Source organism: Microcebus murinus, chromosome X, assembly GCF_040939455.1.
Source record: "Microcebus murinus isolate Inina chromosome X, M.murinus_Inina_mat1.0, whole genome shotgun sequence".
Lineage (NCBI taxonomy): Eukaryota > Metazoa > Chordata > Mammalia > Primates > Cheirogaleidae > Microcebus > Microcebus murinus.
The window spans coordinates 34077651-34103955 of NC_134136.1; the positions used below are offsets into that span (position 1 = coordinate 34077651).

At 37.5% G+C, this 26305-nt stretch overlaps 1 protein-coding gene and 1 pseudogene across 1 annotated transcript in view; one reads left to right on the top strand and one right to left on the bottom strand.

Moving 5' to 3' along the window:
• IL1RAPL2 (interleukin 1 receptor accessory protein like 2) overlaps positions 1–26305 on the top strand; it is a 1045794-nt gene that overhangs the window by 754340 nt on the left and 265149 nt on the right. Inside the window, exon 6 of the mRNA XM_012787202.2 lies at positions 21943–22017. Coding sequence (XP_012642656.1) covers positions 21943–22017 — 75 coding nt within the window. The remainder of the gene's footprint in view (positions 1–21942; positions 22018–26305) is intronic.
• Positions 19723–19868, bottom strand: LOC142866103 (uncharacterized; annotated as a pseudogene).

The window sequence follows — 26305 nt, forward strand, 5'->3', positions numbered from 1 at the left end:
AAGTTCTTACTATGTGCCAGGCATTTTGTATGTGTTAATCTCATTTAATCCTTACAACAATCCTTGAAGATCACTGCTATTATTCTCACTTACTGAGGGGGAAAGCAAGGCAGGGAGTGATTAAATAGTTTTCATAAGGTCATGTGGCTAATAAGTACAGTAAATCCTCATTTAACATCATCAGTAGCTTCTTGGAAATTGTGATATTAAGCAAAATGACATATAATGATACCAAATTTACCATAGGCTAATTGATAAAAACAAGAGTTAAGTTCCTACATCATATTTCTGGTCACAAAAACAATACCAAATTTCTAAATAAAGACCAAAATACTTCTAATATTAAACACTGAAGAATTCTGAGGTATATGTACATTTAGGAAAGGTTAATAAAAAATAACTATTTACCCAATTAGTACAGTTCAGAGTTGTGAGTGACCAGAGCCTCTCCTGGCAGCTCAGGGTGCAAAGTAGTTCCCCACTGGTCTAGAAAGAAGATAGCATAGCATTTCCTTCTTTTTCAAGCTTCAATCCTGAAAGATATCCATGTTTTTCCTCTTTGAAAATGACTCTATGAAAGGCTTTTTTCCTAAGCAAGTAAAGTGAACTTAGTATCAAGAATCTGTTTGAATGTAGAAGACACATTCTTATTTTGTACTATCAAGTCGTGGAAATACATAATTATAGGTCTTAAAAGCCAGCTCTTATTTTAAAAATAGATTACTAGTTATAAGCCATTGTTGATTTATTTTCTTCTGTTATTTGTTACAGACAGACTTGTTTTTATTTTAAACATGTTAAAATAAATGTACAAGAAAGTCAATATTCTTCTCCAATTTCAACTTTGTGTAGAGATGGACCCTGGACTTGTAGGCAAATGATCAATCCATTTTCATGAGGACTGCTTCACCTACCTCTGAATTTTAACCTGAATCTGAATAGCCAGAAAAAGGACCTTCCATAGGTATATTTGCAAATTTATGGAGTAAGGAAATCAACAATTTTCCCACTTGGTAGATCATTAGCTCAGCAAGGAAGATACTGTCAATATTGCAGAGTAGGAAAATTAACCTGGCTTTTCTATGTAAGGGGCTTTCTCTCTTTGTTCAAGGACAATGGGCTTTTAAGCAAATGTTTCTCTGTGTCATTCCAGTTTAGAAGCTCCTTGTGGCTGCTTGTTAGCTATAAGCCTGTTGTCTTTGTTCTCCAGCTTTTCTATCTTTTAAGGGTATAAGATCCCTTTGAGCATGTTCAGTGGGCATACTTTATTCCTGACATTATTGATGTTGCACGTATATCTTCCTAGACCATCCAAATTGGCATATTCCAAGGATTTGCAAGGGATAGAGGGGGCACCACTGAAAGCTGGAATTGATGGTTTAAGTTACGCAGTCAAGTGACGATTTTGTCTCCTGAATCAGATATCAGATCTCCGTAAGTCCTCTGTCATCAGTATGGCTCTTAGGAAGCTAACTTTTGTGGAACTGGACTCCTTGGTGACATTACCTTTCAGAGTAGCTAATCACAAATAATCGATGCCTTTTATTTAGCTGTTCTTTGTCAAGACATATTCAGTCAATATTTTTGGAAAAGACATGCTTTTAGCATAAACGAATAATATATTGACTCAAGTTGGTTAGAAATCACAAATGAAAAGTGCACTATCTTCTGTAGCTACTAATTCTTGGCACTAGGATTATGTTTCAGGAGGGCAGAACCAGTCTGCATGAGTGCTCTGATTGGTCATGGAATATTAACTGGCTGCAGACGTAGTGTTTAGAGCTCCAATTTAAGGTTGACAAGAATGATAGCTTTCATCTGTATGCAAAAACTTCAACTGTCCCTTCATGACAGATGATCAGATCCTGCTTCATCTCTCATACTTTCTTTACTTTTTAATGGATGAAAAGGAAAGGAGAATGAAAGAACCATTTTCAAACATGCTTTGTAAAATCGACTTGAAGCAACAGAGTGCCTCAATGATCTTGTTACTTCTCAAAAGCACACTTATTTACTCTTCATTGGTGTCTTAGTTTCCTGTTGCTATAACTGAATATTTGAGAATGTGTAATTTACAAATAAATGTATTACTTATGGTTCTGGAGACTGGGAAGTCCAAGGTTGAGAGGCCATGCCTGGTGAGCACCTTCTTGCTGGTGGGGACTCTGCAGAATCTCAAAGTGGTACTGGGCATCACATGATGAGGGGGCTCACAAGAGACAAATTCGCTTTTTATAACAGACTCACTATCATGATAACTCATCCACTCCCTTAATAATCTATTAATCCAATCTATAAATAGATTGATTCATCCATGAGGTCAGAATCCTCATGATTTAATCACCTCCCAAAGGTCACACCCCTCAACACCATTGTACTGGACACCAAGTTTCCAACATATGAACTCTTGTGGGATACATTCAAAACCGTAGCAAATTAGATTAAGAAATACATGAACTGGTATGAGGTGAAGCTTTCATTCATTGAAAAATATCAAACACAGGATATTGTCTTTGAGATTTTGAAACTTTAGCCATGATTTCATTAGCCTTCTATGAGTTATTTCTTGTTAAACAAATAAAAACACAATCTAACATTCTAGTGAAATAATGTATTGACTTCCATCACCTCCACCATGCCACTCAATTACTTGGACAAGTTACTAAGAGAAGACCTGATTTTATGTGAAGGCAGAGAACAACCAGCAGTATAAGGAAATATATATCATGGCCCCTGAAGGAGTACTATAATCCAACATAATTTCCTGTGGTTTAGGATTAGATTCTATTAATACTACATATAACAGAAAATCCTACTTAATAGTTGTTCACACATATATATGTTGATTCTCCTAAGCAAAAAGAAATAGGAGTTAGACAGTCCAAGGTTGGTATAGCAGCTTCAAGAATTCATCCAGGATCTAGGTTTCTACTCTTTGTCTGTTCCTCCATTGTTTGCATCTAACTTTCATGACAGATTTATAATCTGATTGCTATGGCTCCAGATATAAAGTCTGTACTCCATGAAGCAGATTAATTAAAGATATTAGATAAATTTCACCTCTACAACAAGAACAATGAAGAAATAGAATGTAGGGTGGGGGCATTGTGATAGGGAAAATGGAAGGAAAAAACGTAGAGCAACAGATCCTCAAACTCGCCTTATCATCAGAACCCCCTGTGGGAGGGCTTGTTAAAAATGAATATTTCTTGACCCACTACAGATCAACTGCATTCTATTCTCTAGTAGGGGGAGCTAGCTATCTGAATTTTAACTAACCCATTGGGTAATTCTGACAATTAGGCAATGTATTATATAGTATGACACTAGCAGCTGTGACAAGCAAACCCAAAGATGTATAATGGTTCAGGGAGGATAGAAATTTCTTTTTTTGCTCATACAAAGTCCTACCAGGTGTTCTTATGTTGAGGACCTGGGCTCCTTCATTCTTAAAGTTTCACAATCTTTAGCATATAGCTTCCAAGGTCACCATTATCTTCTGTATCAAGCTGGTGGAGGAGAAAATGGCATGAAAAATCACATAGGTCAAGCCTGAAAGTGGTGCATATCCCTTCCACTCCCATTGCGCTGGCTAGGACTCAGACATATGGTCACACCTAAGTGCAAGGGAGGCTAACTAATGTGTAGTCTAGGTAAGTGCTCATAAAGAAAAGGGAACAGATTTTGCAGAAGAGCTAGCAATCTCTGTCACAGGAATGTTTGGGAAGAGAGCTGGCCTCAGGGGCTTGTTACTTGTGCAGCCACACAGGGTCCTGTACTTAGAAGGAGCCCATACTTGGTTTAATGCCCTGCTGTTACTGTCTTGAATTTCTTAATAATTTTTGAGCAAGGGGCCACATAGTTTCATTTTGCATTGGACCCTACAAATTATTTACCTGGTCCAATTTGAGAAAGAATGGCCTAGAGTGTGAAACAGAGCAAGAGGAGTATGGCACAGTTCAGGCCTTTGGGTACTCACCAGGCATTAACCAATATTGCTGACCACCAGAGAGTCCTTTCTCAGGGTACTGTCCTGTTCTGCATTTTTTATCAGTGACTTAGATGACATATAAATTATACTTACCACATTTTTAGATGAGAGGAAGTTGGGAGGGATGGTTAGTTCTTTGGAGGACATAATTCTTATTCAAAAAGATCTCAGTAGTTTGGAATGATGGGTTGAAACTAACCAGATGACATTTAATAGGAAAAAAATGTAAAGCCTTTCATTTGGGTCCAAAAATCCAACTGCAAAAGTACAGTCTTGGGATTTTATTTGACTAAGAGCACAAGCAGTGTAACTAGACTGCCAAAAATGCTAATTCAGTCTTAGTGTGCATCACAGAAAGGTAGTCCAGAACAATAGAAGCATTGGTTCCATTGCACTTTAGATGACATCTGAAATTATGTGTTCAGTTTAATGTGCCATATGTAAGAGGCCTATTGACAGGCCAGATTGTGTCCAAAAAAGGATGTCTAGGATGGAAAAGAGTTTTGGAAAACATGTCACCTAAAAGACAATAGACAATTGAGGACCTTAGAGGGTTTAGCCTGGAAAGGGGAAGATTTTCAGAAGGGCAGGGGGTGAAAGAGATCAAGAAATATGCCTGCAAATGTTTCAGGCATTGGTGTAGAGAAGGTGTTTTCAGTTTATTTGGTATTATTCCAGAGAGCAGAAATAGGACCAAGAGGTAAGTGGAAAAAGAGACAAATTGTAGCTGAATGTAAAGAGATTTTTAACAGAGTTATTCAAACACAGAAATGATTGACCTTGTGACGTAGGGAGCCTATTGCAGAAAAGTAATCAAGCCAAGGCAGAATGCTGGGGACTCTATAGAGAGAACTTCTGTATTAGGTAAAAAGACTAGAGTCTCTCTAAGATTCTGTAAGACTAAATACTATTGAAATGATGCAAATTGATCAGGATCTTGTTAAGCTTATATTTACAAAGGACTCTAGAGCCGGAGTGCCTATATTCAAGCCTCAGCTTTGTTTCTTATTAGTTGTGTGACCTCAGGCAGGTCACCTAATATCTCAATGCCTCTGTTTTTTAATCTATAAAATGGAGATAATAATAGTATATACCTCATACATAGAGTTGTTGAAAGCATTAAATGAATTGATATCAGTTAAGTCCTTAGAATAGCACCTGGATCATAGTAAGTGCTATGTAAGTGTTATATATTATTATTTCTCAGAAATGTACTTGGTGATGATTATTTTCCCTCTTCTTCAACGAATGTAGCTTTTCAGTAGTTAGATCAATGTACACTAGACATATAATTGAATGCCATGTTGGCAAAATCTTTTATTAATAAAACACTGAACAAACAACTGAAAGTCCCCTAGATATTCTCCTCATGGACCCCTAAGAATGACATAAGATGGCTATATCTCTGGGATGCATTGTTGGTAGTTGTGACTTTAGGAGGACATTTCCAGCTTTCCAGTTTATATATACCATGTTTCCCTGAAAATAAGACAGGGTCTTATATTTATTTTTCCTCAAGAAGACACCCTAGTGCATATTTTCAGGGGATGTGTTATTTTCCCCTCAAAGCCTAAGCTTGCAGCACGCACACGATGGCCCAGACCTGACAGGGGGAGCCCACCTTGTTGGTGGGGCACCTTTCCGGTCACCCTTGGGATAGTAGCTGTGACAATGGGGCAGATGAGAAGGGCTGCTCATCTTCTTTACCGCTCCGAGATGAAATGCATGGGTTGTGCAGATGCGCTGCGTAGCCACGCCCAGCACTAGGTCTTATTTTCGGGGTAGGGCTTATATTGCGCAAATGCTTAGAAATCCTGCTAGGACTTATTTTATGGGTAGGTCTTATTTTCAGGGAAACACGGTATAGGTTTTTTTTTTTTTTAAACAAAACCCTCACCAGGCTTTTATATTTCTTATTTTATTTGATTCTCATATTAACCCTACAAACTACACAGGGCCATTATCATTCCCATTTTCAAGTTGGGGAACCTAAGCAATAGAAAAGTTAACTGAATTGTTCAAGGTCACACTGTAAGTTATTAGTGGAGCCAGGGTTAGAACCCAGGTCTCAGAGATAAACCACATGGATAAACTATGCTTTTTTTTTTTCCTTTTTTTTTTTTTTTTTTTGTTTTTGTTGAGACAGAGTCTCGCTTTGTTGCCCAGGCTAGAGTGAGTGCCGTGGCGTCAGCCTAGCTCACAGCAACCTCAAACTCCTGGGCTGGAGCGATCCTTCTGCCTCAGCCTCCCGAGTAGCTGGGACTACAGGCATGCGCCACCATGCCCGGCTAATTTTTTTTTTTATATATATATCAGTTGGCCAATTAATTTCTTTCTATTTATAGTAGAGACGGGGTCTCACTGTTGCTCAGGCTGGTTTTGAACTCCTGACCTTGAGCAATCCGCCCGCCTCGGCCTCCCAAGAGCTAGGATTACAGGCGTGAGCCACCGCGCCCGGCCCTTTTTTTTTTTCCTTTTGAGACAGAGTCTCACTTTGTTGTCCAGGCTAGAGTGAGTGCTGTGGTATCAGCCTGGTTCACAGCAACCTCAAACTCCTGGGCTCAAGCAATCCTCCTGCCTCAGCCTCCCGAGTAGCTGGGACTACAGGCATGCACCACCATGCCCGGCTAATTTTTTCTATATATATATTAGGTGGCCAATTTATTTCTTTCTATTTTTTTAGAGTAGAGACGGGGTCTCGCTCTTGCTCAGGCTGGTTTCGAACTTCTGACCTCGAACATTCCGCCCGCCTCAGCCTCCCAGAGAGCTAGGATTACAGGCGTGAGCCACCGCGCCCTGCCTAAACTATGCTTTTAAACTATCTAGTCTGTGGAAGACATTTCATAAAGCTGATGAAGTGCCTTCTGTTATTCTGCCAATCATTAGCCTATTTGCTTTTCAGCAAAATTGACATCACCCTGAAACTCCAGCCGCTTGGCTTAACTTCCTTTTGGCTTTTCAGGGACAGGGGAAGTCAATAAAATCAGTGGCTTAGGCTGAGTGTGTTATCCATGCAGATACTATTGAAACACACCTGCCAGCTCATCCATTTTTTTATGCATTATTGTAGATAATTTTTAAGCTTGTATAAGAAAGACATTGTGCCCTTACCAAGGCAGAAGCTGGCCATGTGAGTTTTAGATCTGGATCTCTTTGCATGAGTACTGTGATAGTTCGTAGTATCAGTGAATTGAATGTTTGAAGTAAAAGAGACTTGCTTTCGTGATCCCAATGCTCTGTGTCTCTGTCTGCCCTACTCTCACGTCTTCCCTTCAGTCCCTTCCCCTTGTCCTTTCAACCTTCCTCACCTTGTCATACCCATTCTCAGCCATTCATTTACTGTGGGGTAATTAATTGGGTTCACTCTCTATCAGGAGAGACGGCTCAATATTCTCTTTAATTGGCAAATCAATAATATTTGCTACCATTTATTGAGAACCAAACTGTGAGCCAGGCCTCTGCTTAGCACTTGAAAAGCATGATCTTATTTAATCCTCATAATAATCCTAAAAAGTGGGTACTATTATCTTCCACAGTTATGCATTAAGTAAATGGAGTCCTGGGGTGGTGGGGGGCCGGGTGGGGAGGTGGTTAAGAATCATGACCATGCTCACACAGTAAATGGCAGAGCCAGAATGCAAACTCAGGTATTCTTAATCTACAGCCTGTAGATTGTGCTTTCAATTGCAACATTATAGAGTTTTGTGACCTATATAGTATGTGGCAGGTGTTTTTGAAAGTTGCGAGAGGCTTTCCCTATAAAATCATAACATATAAGCAGCCATCTGCTCTGAATTAGGGTGAGATCAGCCTGATGCTAATGAACATCACAGACATTTCCAAGGTCTGGATACACATAAGACAGACGGGGATGAAAAGCTTTTGCTATCCTAGGAGCTGAAATTCCCTTCTCAAGAACTAGGCAGTGTCTTTTTTTTTTTCCTTTCCAACTCTCTGAGACTACAATGACTATATGCTAGTGAGCTCTCAAAGCACTGATGGGGCATCAACCCACAGACAGAGATCCTAAAAGGGCTGGATTTTGGTCAGACATGTAACTTAGCCCGTCAGGTTAAAATCAGAACCGTTGTAGACACTGAGTCACCGAATGCAGTAAGATCCATCTGCACTGTTTTCCCTGGCTTGTAACCCCAGGTAACCGCCCCCACAGAAAAGTTTCCTGAAAAAAGCCTTTTGTTCTCTCACAAATGACCTGACCACTTCTTGACTAAAGATACTCTCAGAGAAAGTGCATGTTTGCTGCAGAAACATCCAGTGGCACCAGATCAATTTGGCATAAGGCCAGAGCAGCCTTTAACCACCCGAGTTTCCATCTGTACTGGAATGTTCTGCGGAGGAAGTGTCAGTCCAGACTAAGGGGTGATGGGGTGAGGTTGGGGTGGAGGTGTGGTGGGTGTGCAGACACTCAGGTGAATTAGACTACACTTGGAAGCTGTTTCATCTTCGTGTAAACCAGCTTTTTAAACAGGTGGCCAGTTCACTGTCCCTCAGTCCATTGGAGGGCCGGACTATAGTTTAAAAAAAAGTATGAACAAATTCCTGTGCACACTGCACATATCTTATTTTGAAGTAAAAAAAAAAAAGGGCATAAACACCCACATGTGGTCCTCAGCCATAGTTTGAGGACGCCTAGGGAAGACTGTGGTGGCAGTGGCTTTCCTATGAAAGCATTAGCCTGCCTTATGGCATTTCATTGACTGCTTATTTAGAGACTCAGACTCTCCTTCTGAGCATTGGGCCCGATTTCTTGACAAAGCTATATCCGGGGATCAGCGATAATGACAATTGAGAAAATGTTTATCCTATCAGAAAACATGGAGCCATCAAAGTTCCGCAGTTAGGGGGCAAGCTTATGAGGTTGATTCAAGAAGGCAAGGCACCCTGTTTTGGGAGACTTGGATTCTACTTGGAAAAATTCTTAAGACTTCATATTTCAGTTTCCGGGGACAACAATTCTTGCTTTCCTAGCCTCCTAGTAGGACTTAATGAGATAATCATGGAAAGGAGAAAGTGATTTGTAAGTTCAGTTGATGTTTTTTTTTCCTTTCTTTGATTCTTCTGCATCCAATAATCGCATCTTGAAATCACCTAGTTTATAATTTCTCCTTGGAACTGTGAGCAGACATAATTGGCTTCATTTGAAAATCAATTTCAACATCATAGATCATCAACTTATATTTGATTAATTAAATTAGTGCTCATCAGTGTTATGAAGACAAGGAACAAGCTTGGAAACTTCCCAGGGAGCTACCATCATGTGGGAAATTAATCAAGATTTCTAAGGGCCGGTTCCTGACTTCAGTGATGAAAATGAAAAGCAAAATTACTTTATTTTCAAATATATTCTAGTATGATTGAGTTCACTTGAAATACTATTACATATTCAGCCTAGAAAGATTCAGGGGGAAAGATCCTAACTTTAAAGCCAGACAGACACAGGTTTGAACAGCAGCTGTGGCACTTTTGCAAGCTGGGTAACCTTGGTCAAGTGACCTAACCTCTCTGAATCTTAATTTACTTAACAATAAAAACAGGAATCTTAGTATGCACCTCTTAGAAATGTTGTAAGGATTGAATGAGACCAGGAGACTATGGAATAGGAGTTAGAAAATTAGGATTTAAATCCGGGTTCTGGCCCTTAGGTGAGTCATTAGGTGAGTAGTTTAACCTCGTTGACCCTCAGTTTCCTCATCTGCATGGTGAAAGTAATACCAGGCAATTTATAGATTTTTGATGACCATGCACTTGGCTTGCTGTCATGCAGACAAATGGGTTGCTCACAATCATGCAAACTTCTCTGGAAATGCAAAGCTGACATGGAGGAGGGTTAAGTGAACATGCCTTGTGATTGACACCAGCTCTATTTTCTACCTCAGACCCCAAACTAAGTAAGTCTTTACGTTAGAATGACTCTTCACTTAGGAGGACAATTTGTTTCTGAACTCTATCACATCAGGGTTACTGTCCACCAAAAGACTATTCTGTGAATTATAAAATTATCCTTGTCATGAAACTTGATTCTTAACCACTTCGGTACAGCGCTCACCGGCCGTGAAACCTTGCCCACAGCCGGCACTCACAGTCCGCACGATAGTTTGTGCTGTGCATGGACGACGGATCCGTTTTGCTCTTGTGTGATGAGGAAAGCTTGAAAGCACTGAAAGCTTGTTTTACTTTACAGACAGCTTTACTTGTAATGTAAATCAGAGTAGGTAACATATACATATATGTTTTCATTACGTTATTTTTAAATGTTCACAATTTTATTTTGATAAATGAAAAATTAGAAAAGTCATATCATGGCTGTCAGCTATAGTCAACGCTTGGCTGTGCGCCTTCATGTCACGGCTGTCGGCTAAAGTCGCTGTGCGTGTTCATCTGTGGCTATCGACTATAGTCAATGCTGGTCCCAAAGTGGTTAAAAATTGCTTATTTGGGCCAGGTATGGTGGCTCATGCCTGTAATCCTAGCACTCTGGGAGGCCAAGGCAGGCGGATCATTTGAGCTCAGGAATTCAAATCCAGCCTGAATAAGAGTGAGATCCCATCTCTACCAAAAATAGAAAAAATTAGCCGGGCATGTTGGCGCATGCCTGTAGTCCCAGCTACTCGGGAGGCTGAGGCAGGAGGATCACTTGAGCCTAGGAGATTGAGGTTGCTGTGAGCTAGGCTGATGCCACAGCACTCACTCTAGCCTGGGCGACAAAGTGAGACTCTGTCTCAAAAAAAAAACAAAAAACTAATTGCTTATTTAATATCCAAAGTTGTCATCCTCATTAGGGACTGTTAGCATATCCAAATAGCTAAACTTGCTTAAGTGATATTTTGCTTGTCCTTACTCTTTTGCATTATAAAACATCATGTTGATAGGCTATGAATTCCTAATGAGTTTCACAATCATAAATAACTAAACTATTAGGCTGAAAATAGAAGTATCAATACCAGCCCAATCTATTCAACTAATTGCTTTCATAGACTTTTGTTTGAAATATAAAGATTATATTCACAAACTGATTTGACTGGAATGAGACCATTAAAGGAAAATTCATTTCATAAAAATACAGCACATGAAATGTCTGTTGTTCCATATGATAGCCAAGATGTCATATTCCTCTTCTTTCAATTCCATTTGTGTTTTATTTGATTACCCCTGCGGTATGGTGGGAGGCAGAATAATGCCCCCCAAATCTGTTAATATCCTCATCTGTTAGGAATATGTTAGGTTCTAGGGCAAAGGCAAAGTAAAATTGTAAATGGAACTAGGGTTGCTAATCACCTGACCTTAAAGTAGGAATATGGTCCTGGATCAGATGGGACCAATGTAATCACAAGGGTTCTTAAAATCGGTAGAGTGAGGTAGAAAAGAAAGTCTGAATGATATAATGTGACAAGGACTTAACCTGCCCTTGCTGGCTTCAAAGATGGTAGAAGGCCAAGCACCAAGGAATGAGGACAGTCTCCTGAATCTAGAAAAGGAAAGGAACTAGATTTTTCTCCTAGGGCCTCCAGAAAGTCACACAGCCCCACCCACTCCTCAATTTTAATCCACTAAGACCCATATCAGACTTCTGACCTCTCAATCTCTAAGATAATAATAAATGTGTTGTTTTGAACTGCTAAGTTTATGGTTAACTTATTATAGCAACAATAAAAGCTAAATCAGGCAATTACTACTTTTTGTCATTTACTATAGCCATTTGTATACCTCCATTTCTTCTACTAGACTAAGCCTTTTAATATGACTCTGTATTCTTCAAATTTATACTTAACATCCCCACCCCTAACACAGACACACACACATACTATTTGATAGAGTTTCTTTCCATAATAGAACTATAAACATTTGTTAACTGATTGAATGAATGAATGAATGAAACTAAGCAACCCAAGACTGAATTTTTGGAATTATGTAGACACAGCTAAAGCAGATATTCAGTCAATTCATCCCCAAATCCTAAAAATTTAGTGAAATATTTAGGGGTTTTGTTTTGTTTTGGTGATGCTTGTATGGAAACATATATATATATATATATATATATATATATATATATATATATATATATATATATAAAAGAAACAGAGTCTTCAGTTAAAGAACAAGGAAGAGAGATGACAGTATAGAGTAGTGGCTATGAGCTTGGATTCCAGAATGAGGTACAGTTAGGTTGAATCTCGGACCCATAATGTCCAGTCATACCAGCAATATGACTTTAGGCAAGTCACTTAATCTCACTGAGCCTCAATTTTCTCATCTGTTAAATGTTGATAATAATAGGACTTACTTTTACCTTGTTGTGAGGGTTTAATGCAAGAATGAATGTAAAAGTGCTTGGCATGGAATGCATGCTTAATCATTGTTAGCCATAGTGCTGTGGCAAGATTATTGGACTTTAATTCAAGAAACTTGGGTTTTGGTCTTCTGTTTTATCACTAATTTGCAATATGATGTTGAGCACATTCCTTCCTTTTCTCTCTTTCAGTTTCCTCATCTGTCAAAATAGCCAGATGAATTAGACCTGTAAGGGTTTGTCTACTTCTAAAATTATTCATCTTTGAGTATTATATTATATTCTTATTTGGTACTACCCAAGCCAATTTTCTAGAACATGACAGATCAGTAGCCACAAAGCCAAATGATGATCTTGATGCGAGGTAAAAATCGACCCATCACCTATGTTTAATATCTCATATTTATTTTAATGCTAACTATGCCCCAAATTCTGTGTGGAATGTGGAAATACACTATCTTGTATAATTTCTTTGGCAGTAACCACATTTGAAATTTGTTTGATGTCAATAATATAAGCATCCAAGGAGTGCTATTTTGGAAAAGACAAAAACTTACTTGAGGGAGAAAAGGCAAGAGTGAAGAAAAAGCAGGCACTGTAAAGAAAAATGGAAAAAAAGAAGCTACCATCGTAACCTCTGTCTAACTTTCCATTTCCCCCAAGGTTGTTTTCTTTTCAAGTTTGACGAAGTTGCTTTATGTCTGGGTAGATTTGTGCTGAATAAACATTCTTCTCTCCAGAGAAGGGCCCTGTGTCAAATGGCATTGAGAAGAAATTGCCCTGCCTTTATGCTTAAGCTTTCCCAAAGCTCATGCATTGCTCAAAACTCAAATATTAGTGGAAATAAATGTGGGATCCAAAGAAAAGGGCATCTCAGGGCAACTTCACAGCAGCCCTGACCATTCACCACCCTGAGGGCGCATCCACTGAATTGCAAGGCAGGATAAAACTCTGAGCCAGATGCTAGGGAGGCCTTCAGCTGTGCAGGGGCAATGACCAGGTAAGCTGCCCTGTTCTTCCCCAGCAACTTAGCATCTGTTTATGAAAGGATCACTTATTTATTCAAAGACAATAACTGAATTTAAGTTCTATGCTAAAAAAATAGGGCAAATACTTGCAATGGCTTTAAATGATGGCAGTGGTATTTTCAGTGCAGCTATAATGTGTGTGTGTGTTTTTAAGAAAGCAATTTAATCCCCTGACTATGACCTCTTATGTGTTTGACTCTCAGTGATTCTTGATAATTTTATCTTCCAAATACACATATGAGGAATGTGAACCATTGTCATCAGTAACAGTGACTTAATAAAGGGAATTATTTTTAATTGGGAGAATAAGGACGTATGGGGGATACACATTAAAAAATCTGAAGATTGAGCCATCAGTGGTTTGAAAACAAATCTCCAAATAATTATGAGAATCACTGGCTTTATTGTTGTTTTTCTCTGAACCTCTCACGGCCTTTCTGTTACAGCCAGGACACCTAAAGAATTCATTCTTTCTAGATGGGGTTAATAAAGAAAGTTAGTGTCAGTCTGTTTCTTCCTGTTACAAATAAGGCAGACAATCTTGGAATTTTATTAGAGAAAATAATTATTAAAAATTGCTATAGTGGTTAGTTAATGGAGGTAATAATAAGCCAAAGTGACAACAAAGCTTGACTTTTCATAAACATTGATTTTTTTTTTTTAATTTAAAATATACCCGGGCTCTTTTCCCTAAGATGTTGTTGTGAAGTAGAGGAATCACTCAGGAAAATGCTGGTTGGAATCTGGAGGAAGATAACTTTATCTGTCTTCACTGACTTATGCTGAAGGCCACCCTGTTTGTTGTCCAACATCAATGTGAAGATAGGAGTTCAGGGACAGGCCCTGGGGCCCAATGTGTATCCACAAAGCAGTGCTTTTCCTTCCACGTTTAGAGGCAATCCTTCAGTAGCAACTAGCCTTATGTGATAAGGTACAGGTGTCTTACGTTCATACTAAGGTTTAAATTGCAGAGACGACTCTGCGTCAGGTTTTGACTAGAGAAACACAACTCTGGGTACCTAAAAGCAAGCTGGAGAAGAAACTCTTCTGAAGTAGGGCACATAAAATGAGAAAGATTAGGCCAAAGAGACTCATTATATCCAAGGCTGGTCTCCTTTGAGTTTATAGGTTTGGAGGATTAAGGATGATATTGAATAATCAGGCCAGGCGCAGTGGCTCACGCCTGTAATCCTAGCACTCTAGGAGGCCGAGGCAGGAGGATCATCAAGGTCAGGAGTTCGAGATCAGTTTGAGCAAGAGCAAGACCCCGTCTCTACTAAAAATAGAAAGAAATTAATTGGCCAACTCAAAATATATAGAAAAAATTAGCCGGGCATGGTGGTGCATGCCTGTAGTCCCAGCTACTTGGGAGGCTGAGGCAAGAAGATCACTTGAGCCAAGGAGTTTGAGATTGCTGTGAGGCTGATGCCATGGCACTCTAGCCAGGGCAACAAGAGTAAGACTCTGTCTCCAAAAAAAAAAAAAAGGATGATATTGAATAATCATAATTATTGTGTATTGTTTTCTCAGATGATCATCTAAATTAAGAGACTCTTAAACTGGTAATTCTAGAACTAAAAGACTTTTAACATAGGAAGCTTTAGATTATGTGGCCAGTGTAATGTGTATATCATAATTCAGAATTGAGGAGACTATCTAGTTAATTCAGAAAAATATTCTTGGCCCCAAGCAATTGTTAGCTCATCACATAAGAAGAAAATGCAAAGTATTCCAAAGAATAATCGTGCTTATGATATGTTCAGAGCTCTGCAATATCTGGATTTCATAAATTGGACTGTGTTCAGTTAATGAACTCTTTACACTAGTCAACTGCTTGGGCTAGGATTGGCAAATTTCCCTTTAAGATTGCAGGAAACTTTTAAGGATATTAACAGGATCCCTGGCTCTCCCTAAATCTAATTTGCGTAAGGACCTCTATTTTTGTCTTCCCACATGAAAATTTTTCCCAAGTCTTCCTTCCCAAGATCCTCAATTCCCTCAGAACATCAGGCAATCTATGATACTTGTGCACCTGGGCACTTTGGGACAAAGAACCATTAGGGCTGCTATTGCTCTTTTTTGGAATCAGCTTTTGAGCTGAGATCATTTGGAAGTGGCAAGAGCCCAGTGAACTGTTGCTACTAATTGACAAAGGCCAGTGACTATTTCAGAATTTAGGAATTAATTGGGATTAAAATAAATCATTCTTTTAATCCATAGGACATGTTGCCTATAGTAGTGGGTGTATGTGGTCAAGGCCACTTCTTTGCACAACTTCAGGGCATCCCACTAGTGCTATATGCTCCAAGAAATGCCATTTAGGTAGAAACTAATATAAATGTGCCCCCCCCCCCGGAGTTAGGCAGTTAGGTGGTATTTCCTGTTACTTTTGGCCATCTAGTATTCATTTCTCTTTCCAACAGCAACCTAAGTTTTCTTTAGGGCAATGGTTCTTAACCAGGGGTAATTTGGTTCTCCTAGGAACATTTGCCAATATCTGGAGACATTTCTGGTTGTCACAAATGGGGGAGGATGCTACTGGTATCTATTGGGTAGAGGCCAGGGATGCTGCTAAAGGTACATCAGTGCATAGAACAATCAATCATCTACAACAAAGAATTATCTGGCAGTGAATGTTAATAATGCTGAGGTTGAGAAAACCTGCTTTTAGGGGATTCTTTTTTTCTTCATGGTGTTCATGCAGTCTTGCCTAGGGCCGGAGCTCAAAACTTGTTCATTCAGTCTGTCTTTCCAAGGTTTTGAATCTTGATCAAAGTGACACAAGTACAAAACCCCAAAATATAATACAATAAAAGAAAACACATTTTTTAAAAAACCACAAAATTAATTCAGTCCAATGATGGGGTCAAGATGACATCATTGTGTAGTCTCTTTTTCCTGCACATCTAGCCCTGGCCTGGTTTCTTTCTGATTGTTAAACCTAGTTCCCCAGACTTCCTGGCCATCCTTCAGATATCCTTCTGATAAATTTCCTTTTTGCTTGAATTCCCAACCAGAAAAGTTTGTTTCTGTCCCTTCCAATCTAAGAACCCTATGGGAAGCACCCATTTTTAGAGAAAAGAATACCATGGTGAAGTTAATTTGGAGATTTTAAGTGTTTACTTATTCCACAATGTCACATGCTATCTTATTTGCTGGGTTATATGAGATATCATTCTTGTCCTCCAGGAGCTTAGAAATCTAACTGGGGAGACCAGACATACCCATGTAAAGTGAGGTTTAATTTGTATTCAAAGGAATGTATGCTATGAACCAAACGAGTGTTTCAAAGAAATAGTAAATGCTTTATAATTTCAGAGAAGAGAAAGATTATCTTGGACTGTTACTAGGGAAGGCTTTCTGGAAGATAGAGGACTTAAAAAGACTTTTGGTGGAGGAAAGGGAAGACTTGAGATGGTAAAATGGCAGGGGAGGATGTTAGAGGATTGTGGGCCTGGTGAAATCAGACAGAACTCAATTCAGATCCCCGCTTTAGATTGAAAAGCTGCTTGACTTTGGGCAAGTTATTTGTGCAATGTAATATAAAATGTCTTAGAACAATGCCTAGTACACAGTAGATACTAAAGAAATGATAACTATGGTAACTGTTATTATTTGTGTTCCACCTTGGGAAAAGAGTTTAAGCCAAGATGCAGAGTTGGAAATGAATGCAATGTGTTAACGGGACAAATGAGGACAGTAACTTGGCAATAGCAATGATAAAATAGCAGATGTGTGTGTAACAAGACAGGAAAGTTGTGCCTGCCTTTATGTTCTCAGATGACAAATTCAGAGTTTAGCCCTTTATATATGTAGGAGACATTTGTGAGTTTTGAATGATTAAATGCTGTGATAAATAGTGATTTTGCTATGTGATTTTAATGCTGGTGTACTGAATATATTTGGGGAGATCCATTTTATTGACCTTAACATTCAAATTCCAACATGGCTTTATTCACAGAAATTAATGAGTTTCTGTCCTTCTACTCCTTCCCACTTTGTCTTTCTGGAAAATCTAATTAAACAGACAAGGCAACAATAAAAGAAGCCAATGAAAATTGTAGTAACAGTATGTAACACTTGGGCAATATAGTCAAACTGATTGATTCCATCAAACAACTAATTCTACTGATTTTTTATACTAAGTTTATGGAAATTGACCAATAATTTTAGTCTAACCAGTTGATCTGGTTGTACATGTAGATATAACCATTGCTTATAATAGAAAAGAAAGAGTTAATTTGAGCATTTTTTTCCAGGAAAGTTGTGTCAAACATATAAAATCTAGCCTTAGTAAGAAGCAAGCAGTAACAGTAGTAGCTTCACTAATACATTAAGACTAGTGTCATGGTATACTCAGTGGAGCAATTATATTTAAGGATAATTAAACATAAGCAGGTACAGTGGAAAATGCAGGGAAGGAATTGTACACTGAAATGTTAGTACCCAACTGCATCCTTTGCTCTCATTCTTTCAGTCAAAACATGAAACTTAAGCAGCAAATTCAAAGACTAGCTCAGCCCCCAATTAGTCACTCGCAAGTTCCAGAATAAGATTCCTAATAAAATTGTAAATCTCTGCTCTGTTGTTTAGGCAGCTTGGTATTGACAGTTCTCTCTTCCCTTTCCCAAATAGTAACTGTGAATTTCAGATGAGATTTTAAAAAAATAAGAAAGAAATGAGCTTGCCCGCCCATGGCAGCATGTACTCTAGCTAATCTGCAAATGCCGTAATTATGCAGGGTGCTGATAGATTTGTCTCTGGGCTGGTGGTCACGATCCAGATGAACTGCTGCAGTTGCTGCTTCATCATCACAAATGTTTTGTACTTCTTGGCAATTCCCAGGCTTAAACATGATATTGGAATTTAATGAGGCTCCACACCCATACATCCCATTGGGATGTGTTGGGGTAACTGCAAGTTCATCCCCTGCTATTCATGGGTGTAGGGGAACAAAGGGTTTGTGTGTGGGCTGTCCTACTAGAATCATGTTTCCCAATGGCCTAGGAACCTTAGCTTAGTTAATTAGCACACAGACAAGAGGCTAAAACCATTGATTCAGTATTGATCTCTTTACCTATCTCTTGCCTAAACTTCTGTCTTCCTATCCATCCTGCAAATGGAGGCTTTTGGTCACAGGGGGGCACCAAATAAGACAATGTGAGCTTCATTTAGCTTCATCTCTACACTAGCCACAATTTTAACTGCCTTCTTTACCTTACAAAGGTCATTGGGTAGATGAGCTAATGTATCTGAAAGTACTTTGAAAATTATGAACCACCTGTAAGTTTAAGGCACTTAAAATTATCATTCGTATTAATAAATGTCAACTTCAGTAATTAACATTTAACAATAGTAAAATCAGGGTAAATGTATCCATAGTCTATGGTGGGAGTTAAGGGTAGGAGATAACAATGACCCCAAATTGATACCCTGCTTGAAAGTAGAACAAGATCATCATCTCCTTATATGAAATATTCATATATTATTTACAATTGCTTCCCACCTGTCGTATTCCAGTTGATTCATTTGGAAGCAAGAAATATTTGAAAATAAGATTGTGTAAGAATAGTTTCCAGGAAGCTAAGTGTTTATTATTTGGATGTGTAAGGCAAATTGATAATAATTCTCCAACAAAACTGAAGTTATTTTTTAATATATTAAATGTAAAATGGCGGGCTTAAATTTAATTTTAGTTTCATTCATGTTTTGAATACACAATATATGCATATGGTTCAAAATGCACAAAAGGTATATTAGAGAAGATTAAATCTTCCTTCTGCCTGCCCCATACTGCCCTTCTCTCACCAGTCACCATTCCTCAGCCATCCACTTCTACTCCTCAGAGGAAACTGCTGTTACCTGTTACACATGTATCCATTGAGAAATATTCCATATTTATATAAATGAATTTATATATATATATGTTATTTAAACTAATATTAGCATGTTGTGCACACTATTTAGAACCTTAATTTTTGTTAAATAGTGTATCTTGGAAATATTTTCATATCAAATGTGTAGATTCACCTAATTGTATTAAACAGCTGTATCATAAATCATTATATGAAATCACCACAATTCTGTTTAACCCATATTTTACTGATGGACATTTAGCTTATTTCCAATATTTTGCTATTACAAATAATAGCAAACTAAAACAACAAAATTGAACATCTGATGTGACTGGATTTTGAATGTAAATACATAAATTTTATTTAAAGCGTATTTCCGATGGTTCTAATAATATTTAAAGATCAGATTAAGGAGTGGCTATAGGATTTATGAAATGAAGACTAGATATTATATAAGCAGGTCTGTCTAAATTATGCCCAAATCACGTTAGTTAAAACAAAGAAAAATTTTTTTTATTTCGAAGTATTACAGGGATACAAATGTTTTTGGTGACATGGATCACTTTTGTTGCAAGTCCTGATTACACAGAAATGTATAATCACATATCATGTGAGCTCCAATCATCATTTCCTAATCTGCTTGCTCTCCATATGGAGTAATAGGTAAGCATTATCCCACATGATGATCATGGATCGATTTTGTAATGCTTGAGTCAGGGTTAAAAGTGTGCTGTTACCCAGATAGTGTTCATTGTACCCATTGGATAGGTTTTTGCACATTCCCCCTTCCTGTCTTGATTTCCATTGAGTTTTATTTCCCCATATGCACATGGGTGCTTATGGGTTAGTCCCAATTTAATAGTGAGTACATGTGGTGTTTGTTTTTCCATTCTTGTGATACTTTATTTCCGATATTAAAATGAAAAAAAATGTTGTTCAGTTCCATCAGGGCAATTCATGTTGTAAGTCATCAATAAAGATTTCTTGAAAAAATGAGAATAATTAATTTACCAAAATTTTCCTATTTTAGGCCATTGAGATATCAGGAAGAAGAAGCTAATTTTTGTAAAGCTCTTTTCTGAGTATAGTTCTAATGCATTTGTTTATAATCAACTATAATTTTGGAAATCTCACCAAATTTGTATATTTCCCTAACCTTACCTGTCTTGTGATCAACTCTTGTTTCTCTCTTTCTCTTCTCAATATCTTTGCAAATAGTATGAGCTCTTCTTTCATGTCAGGAGGGAATTCCTACACCAGTCAATTAATGATGGTTTATTAATTATCTTATAGCCCAACCCAATTCTATGCCTCCTATGAATTATTATAAAGTATAAAATATTTCTTTTTAGTAGGCAAGAGTCTAGTCAGATAGTTGAAGGAAGACATAAATATAGGAACTGTTAAAAGGAATTTGAGATATAAATAATAATTTGATATAAGTGTTGTTTTATGACAGCAATATATATGACATTATATATCTGTATGCCAAGTCCTCTCATTTCTTTCTTCCAGGTACCTCTCAGATTTTTCCCCTCCTTTTATTAAATTTCTCCTAACTCCTAACTCTGACCCCTCATCCTCCCCAAACACTGCAACATGGTTACTTCATCTTCTTAACTAGATTTTTTTCCTCCAGCCCATCCTATATATCAAGCCAATCCCTGTTAGATAGAACTTCCTTTTAGTCAATTTTTTTTGTTGTTCCAAGAATGTACAATGGCATTCTAGCCTACCATAATATGTCCAAATTCCTCTGTGTATTTCTCAGGATCCTCCAGAATCGAGCCCTGTTTTATGTATCTGGTTTCATCTCTAATTCATCTCACACAACCCCTTCTCTCCAGCCCACTTTCCTTACAGCACATTATGCTTGCCAAGTTCTACCTCTGTGCCTCAGTTTGTGTTGTTAATCTTTCCTGAATTTCTTCTTCCTTACTCTCTGCCTTTCCAAATTGTCTCCATCCCTTAAGGTTCATATGGAGATCCATTTCTTTCACAAAACTTTCCCCAACCCTGTCAGTCAATATTAACCTCTCCTTTCTCCATTTATTTACCATCTATATATAGCCTCATAGATAAAATGCTACAATTTTTACTAGGTTGTATTCTGTGTTCTATTCTCTATTTTGGTGTGCTAGTCCTATGTTCATAATCCTACATTGTAAATGGAGGACAAGGATAAAGACTTTACTTCCTTTTCTATTAGCACCTAGCACAGGCCATGGTACATAAAAGATGCTTAATCAGTATTTTTGATCAGGTATCCTAATGGAGGTACCACTGCTTTATTATATACTTTTGAAGGTTGGGGTGGAGAGTAGGGAATGAGTCAGGCTTAGAAGATTCATGCCACTAGAACTGTCCATTAGGGTTGTATTTCATTGAGAAATAGTGCTACAAAGCAGGCATAGGGATTTTATGTTTTTCCTGAAAAAAAAAAATGTCAATTATACTTTTAAAACCTCTATGGCTTTATATTCACAAGCTTATAAAAGCCACTCAAAATAGTCTATTTGTTTAATCTTGTTGGAAAGTGTAGCTGTTGAAATGGCCTATTTACAGGGAATCAATGGTGCTCTAAATGTGCCGGGAAATGGATATTGTATGGATAAAGTAACTACTCAAGTAGGAACACTGTCTAACATATGTTTACACGCCATCAAGTCTACAAACATTAAATATCATACACGATAGAATCTTTCTTATCTTGTAATTTATCTCAATTTTTCCATTACTTTCTTTCATTTTCTTTTCTAGCTTTACTCACAGACAAGCCTCCCAAGCCATTGTTCCCCATGGAGAATCAGCCAAGTGTTATAGATGTCCAGCTGGGTAAGTCCCCTTCTGGGAATAATAGATCCTAAACTTGCTGTCTGTTACCAGATGGGGAAAATTGCATGAACCAGGAAAGGTTTATTGCCATTGTTATTACATGCAAATCAATTTGTGTTCTGCTTATTTATAACCCTGGAGTTCAGTGCAATAGCAGTTTAAGGAAATGAGTTTGTATTGCATCGAGGAATGCTTATACTAATTGGTTACACTGGGTATTAAGTGTGCTGTATGACAGAGCTTTTAACTCGGTGATTGATAGATTCATGAGTGTCTTACGTTGGTGATTGGTACGGTAAACTTTTCATACATGTCAGCCAAAATTTTTTATTTGGAGCATGTTGTCTCCTGAAGATCAAGCACTTCTTAAAATAAAAGACACCTCTTTGGTTCAGTGTTGAAAATGATCTGATGATACCATATCCAATGACCCAATCCAGAGCTATTTAGAACTTGTTCTTAGGTTGGGATTCTGAATATTTATGAATCATACGGTGTTAGGAAAAACAAGCAAGTTGATTTATGGGTGCTACTGTCTTTTTACAGACTCAAATAAAGACAGAAGGTGTTAAGCCTCTTCTTAAAGTCCCCTACCACTAATCCTTACAATTTCAAGTAGTGTAAACTTGAAATTCAGACGCCTGCTAAGATCTTTTTCAAACCGTGCCCGTGGCCTTTAATCTAACTATGTCCTGTAACGTTTGTGAGCTTTCATCTATCTTGGGTTTCATCCTAGTATTCCAAATTTCTTCAATTCTAAACAAGGGAACCACAAAAGAACTAAGTAAACATTCTGGAAATGTATTGGGCTTACATTGGGTATATGATTTATTGAAAGTTGTGACCATAATGGTACTCACCAATTATACAGTCAGGGAAGACAAATTGGTTCCAATATTTCACTCACTTTGGAAACTTTTGACTCAACTTTTGCTCTTTACAATCCAACTTGGATTGTTAGAGGCTTATTTCTATCTTGAAAATAGGAGAGAGAAAATTATATTCCTAAGAGTTTGTTCATTTTTCCAAAATGAACTATAGCACATAGTTTTTAGTTGCAGCCTAGCAATATGCATATCAAAGTTAAGTATTTTAAAACAAAAGGAAGAGAAAATAATAAACATGTTGTCAAAATTAGACTGTGGAAGTGGTAAATATTTTGTAAATAATGTTAAAGTAGTAGACTATGACTCTACTCACATTCTCTGTTTTATTTTTTAGTCAGTATATTTTGTTAGAGCCAAATCGAGATGTGCTAACACCTTTATTCCTCAATAATTTTTACTTACATCTCTCCATCTCAAACCGAGATAAAATATCCCAAGAGTACTTTGTGGTTTGCCAGGAGTTACATGAAACCATATGGTACAATGATCTTGTATCATTAAAGTGGAGACTGAGTAGATAAATTGTTTGTATATGAATACATATATATTAAATAGGAAAAAGCAAAATTTGGACAAGTATTTCAAGTAAAACATGAATAAATTTTATGTTTGTGGCCCCTAGGAAATACTCCCTTTATTCTGGAAGTAAATTAGTAATTGTATAGGGTGGTAGCGTTGGTAGGGTATTTTGACAAATATATCTATGTTGGAATACATATTTATACAAATCACATGTCTTATAGATGTCCTGAATGGCACATACAGGTCTTGCACTCAGTGTACCTGGATGAAATGCATCCTCTTGCCCGGGTCCCTCTCCTTGCTTTGGAGCAGTACTTCTCAAACTTTTCTGTCGAAATGTACAATTACTAAAATAATTTACTTCCAATTTATATTAGATATAAGGCTGAACTTCTCAGTTGTCAGTTTGTAAGACAATTTGGAAACAACTTTATAGACAGAATGATGGAAACTTATCCATTTTACATCCCAGAAAGGCTGTTTCTCTGAGATGTTAAAACAACAACATAACTCAGAGCAAGAAAAGCAAAGTCAGTCAAATCAGATCTTTGACATTTCAAGGAGCACATGACTAGGTAATTTTAAGTGATTTTAACTTTTCCACAGATTCATTTAGCGCCGCTTATTCACAATTGGAAATCATTTTGTAAGTTGCTCTTATACCTCAGTTGTAAGGTAATATCAGAAGCACTATAAATGTCAAAGAGGTCCTCAGTGTCAGTCAGATTGATGAGAGTTTAGAAAACTCCAGGTATAAAAAAGAGATAGAGAAAGATAACTGGGGCTATTGGACATCCCTGTCTATGTCTGGAAAACTTTCAGAATTCAGTAAGGTAATGAAATGTCCACATTCAGCTTTGGACATCCTCAAAGTAGAACTAAAATTAGAACTGCCAAAAGATACAACAACCTAATCCAAATGGCTAAGCACATTACTGAGTTTGGGCTTCCCAAATCACATCACTTAAAATCTTAGACAACATGGCAGTAGATTAAAGGTGGCCACAAATGTTTGGCTACTTCTACCATCTAAACATCATTTCTCATTCCCCTTTCCTTGAATCTGAGTTGGCCTTAGAGATATGCTTGACCAATATTGTATGGCAGAAGTGATGTTCTGAGATATCAGAGGCTGGGTGGAAAGAAACTTGCAACTTCTGTACTGGTCTCTTGGTCTGCTCTGAAACCACTGTGCTGCTTGACACTCCAGCCATATGGAGAGGCACAAGAAGATGACACACCATGTAGAGTGAGAGAGAAAGAGAGGCAACTGGCACCAAGGCATCAGATATGTAAGTGGAGAAGGTGTCCAGCCCTAGCTGCCCTGGTTTATGCCCTGTAGATCAGAGACAAACCACTGAGCCAAACTCTTCTGAAATTTCTTACCCCAAAAGTCATAAGCAGAATAAATGGTTGTCATTGGCCACTAAGTTAGGGGTAGTTTGTTAAGCAATAGTAGACAACCAAAAGAAACATTAATTCGTTTCTCTAGAGCATTCTCAATTCTATTTTGCCTGTGGATGAATAGCCCATGTAGACATTTTATGTAAAATAAGAAATGGGTGGGGAACACTTGAGTACCAGCTTTAAGATAGTTTTAGAAAACATGGTAATATGGTTTGCAATAATTGTTTATGTATTTGTTTGAGGGTTACACTCAGTTCTCAGTTCTGGATATTTCTAAAGGCAACCCAGTAAATGAAAAATTTCAGTATAAATAAATACTTTTTAGCACATGGAGTTGGCATGAGTACAGATATTTTGTTGTGTCTCTTGAGGAAAATAAACATCTTGACTTTCTCGCTCCTATAGTATAATCCATTAGTCATCTGCAAGGTTCTAGAAATTTACATACGTTTTTGCTGACATAGTGATGACAGTTTGGTGTTGCTAAATTGTGTTCACAATATAATACTGAAAGAAGATTAATCTTAACCAAATAGCCATATATATTGAGATGATAAACACATTCTTAACAAAATAATCTGGAAACCATTGCTCTCACAAAGCAAGCCTATGCAGCTAAAACTGCCTGTAGTAATGTATGAAATATAAAGATAAAAACAATGTAGAAAACACACACAAAATCCAATTTTGTCCTGTTGTCCTCCATTTATTTTCTTGGTCTAAAGGTAAATTTAGCTTTAAATTTGAAAAATAAACCTTTATTATACCAGGGCTAATTCCCTTTTCAGCTGTTGAGAGGGAATACATTTTCAATATTTTTTCTACCAAAAACAACATTGTATTACAATATGTTAATTTATATTGTACCTTTAATACTGAAGTATTTAAATGTCATAGAGACATGTGCTCTATTTGAAATGTATAGGACTCAAATGCATGCTTTATAAGCTATAACATACTACTAGCAGCTTTGAAAAAGCCATGAACAAATTTGGATGCAAAGATTTGAGATCTGCCATTTAATTTTAATTAAGGGTGAATTTGAAAATGTGCTCTGTTCTTACTGATGATGATAATTTTCTTCTTGGAAGTTTCCTAAGACTTAGAAGAAGCCAGGTAGTGTTATGGAGAAAATAAACACGAACACTGTTTATTTTCTCTTTCTGTGTTGAAGAGTGAAAAAGAGGGCCTGGGGGCCTAAGGCAGATAAGAAAAACTCAGAACAGTAGAACAGTCTGAGCTAATTAGATTATTTCAGATATTTCAAAAAGCCAATAATTCATCTCCAGATGGATCTGATCTGGTACAGAAGATTTTTTTTCTTTCTTTTCTATTCTCATTAAGAATTTATTTTATATTTACAGGCTATTCAAATTTATATTTCATGACTTTGTTACATGCTACTATCTCAAACTGTCTCTATGTGTGTAAAGGAGTGTTAATCTTCATCTGAAATCAATTTCCCCAGCCTA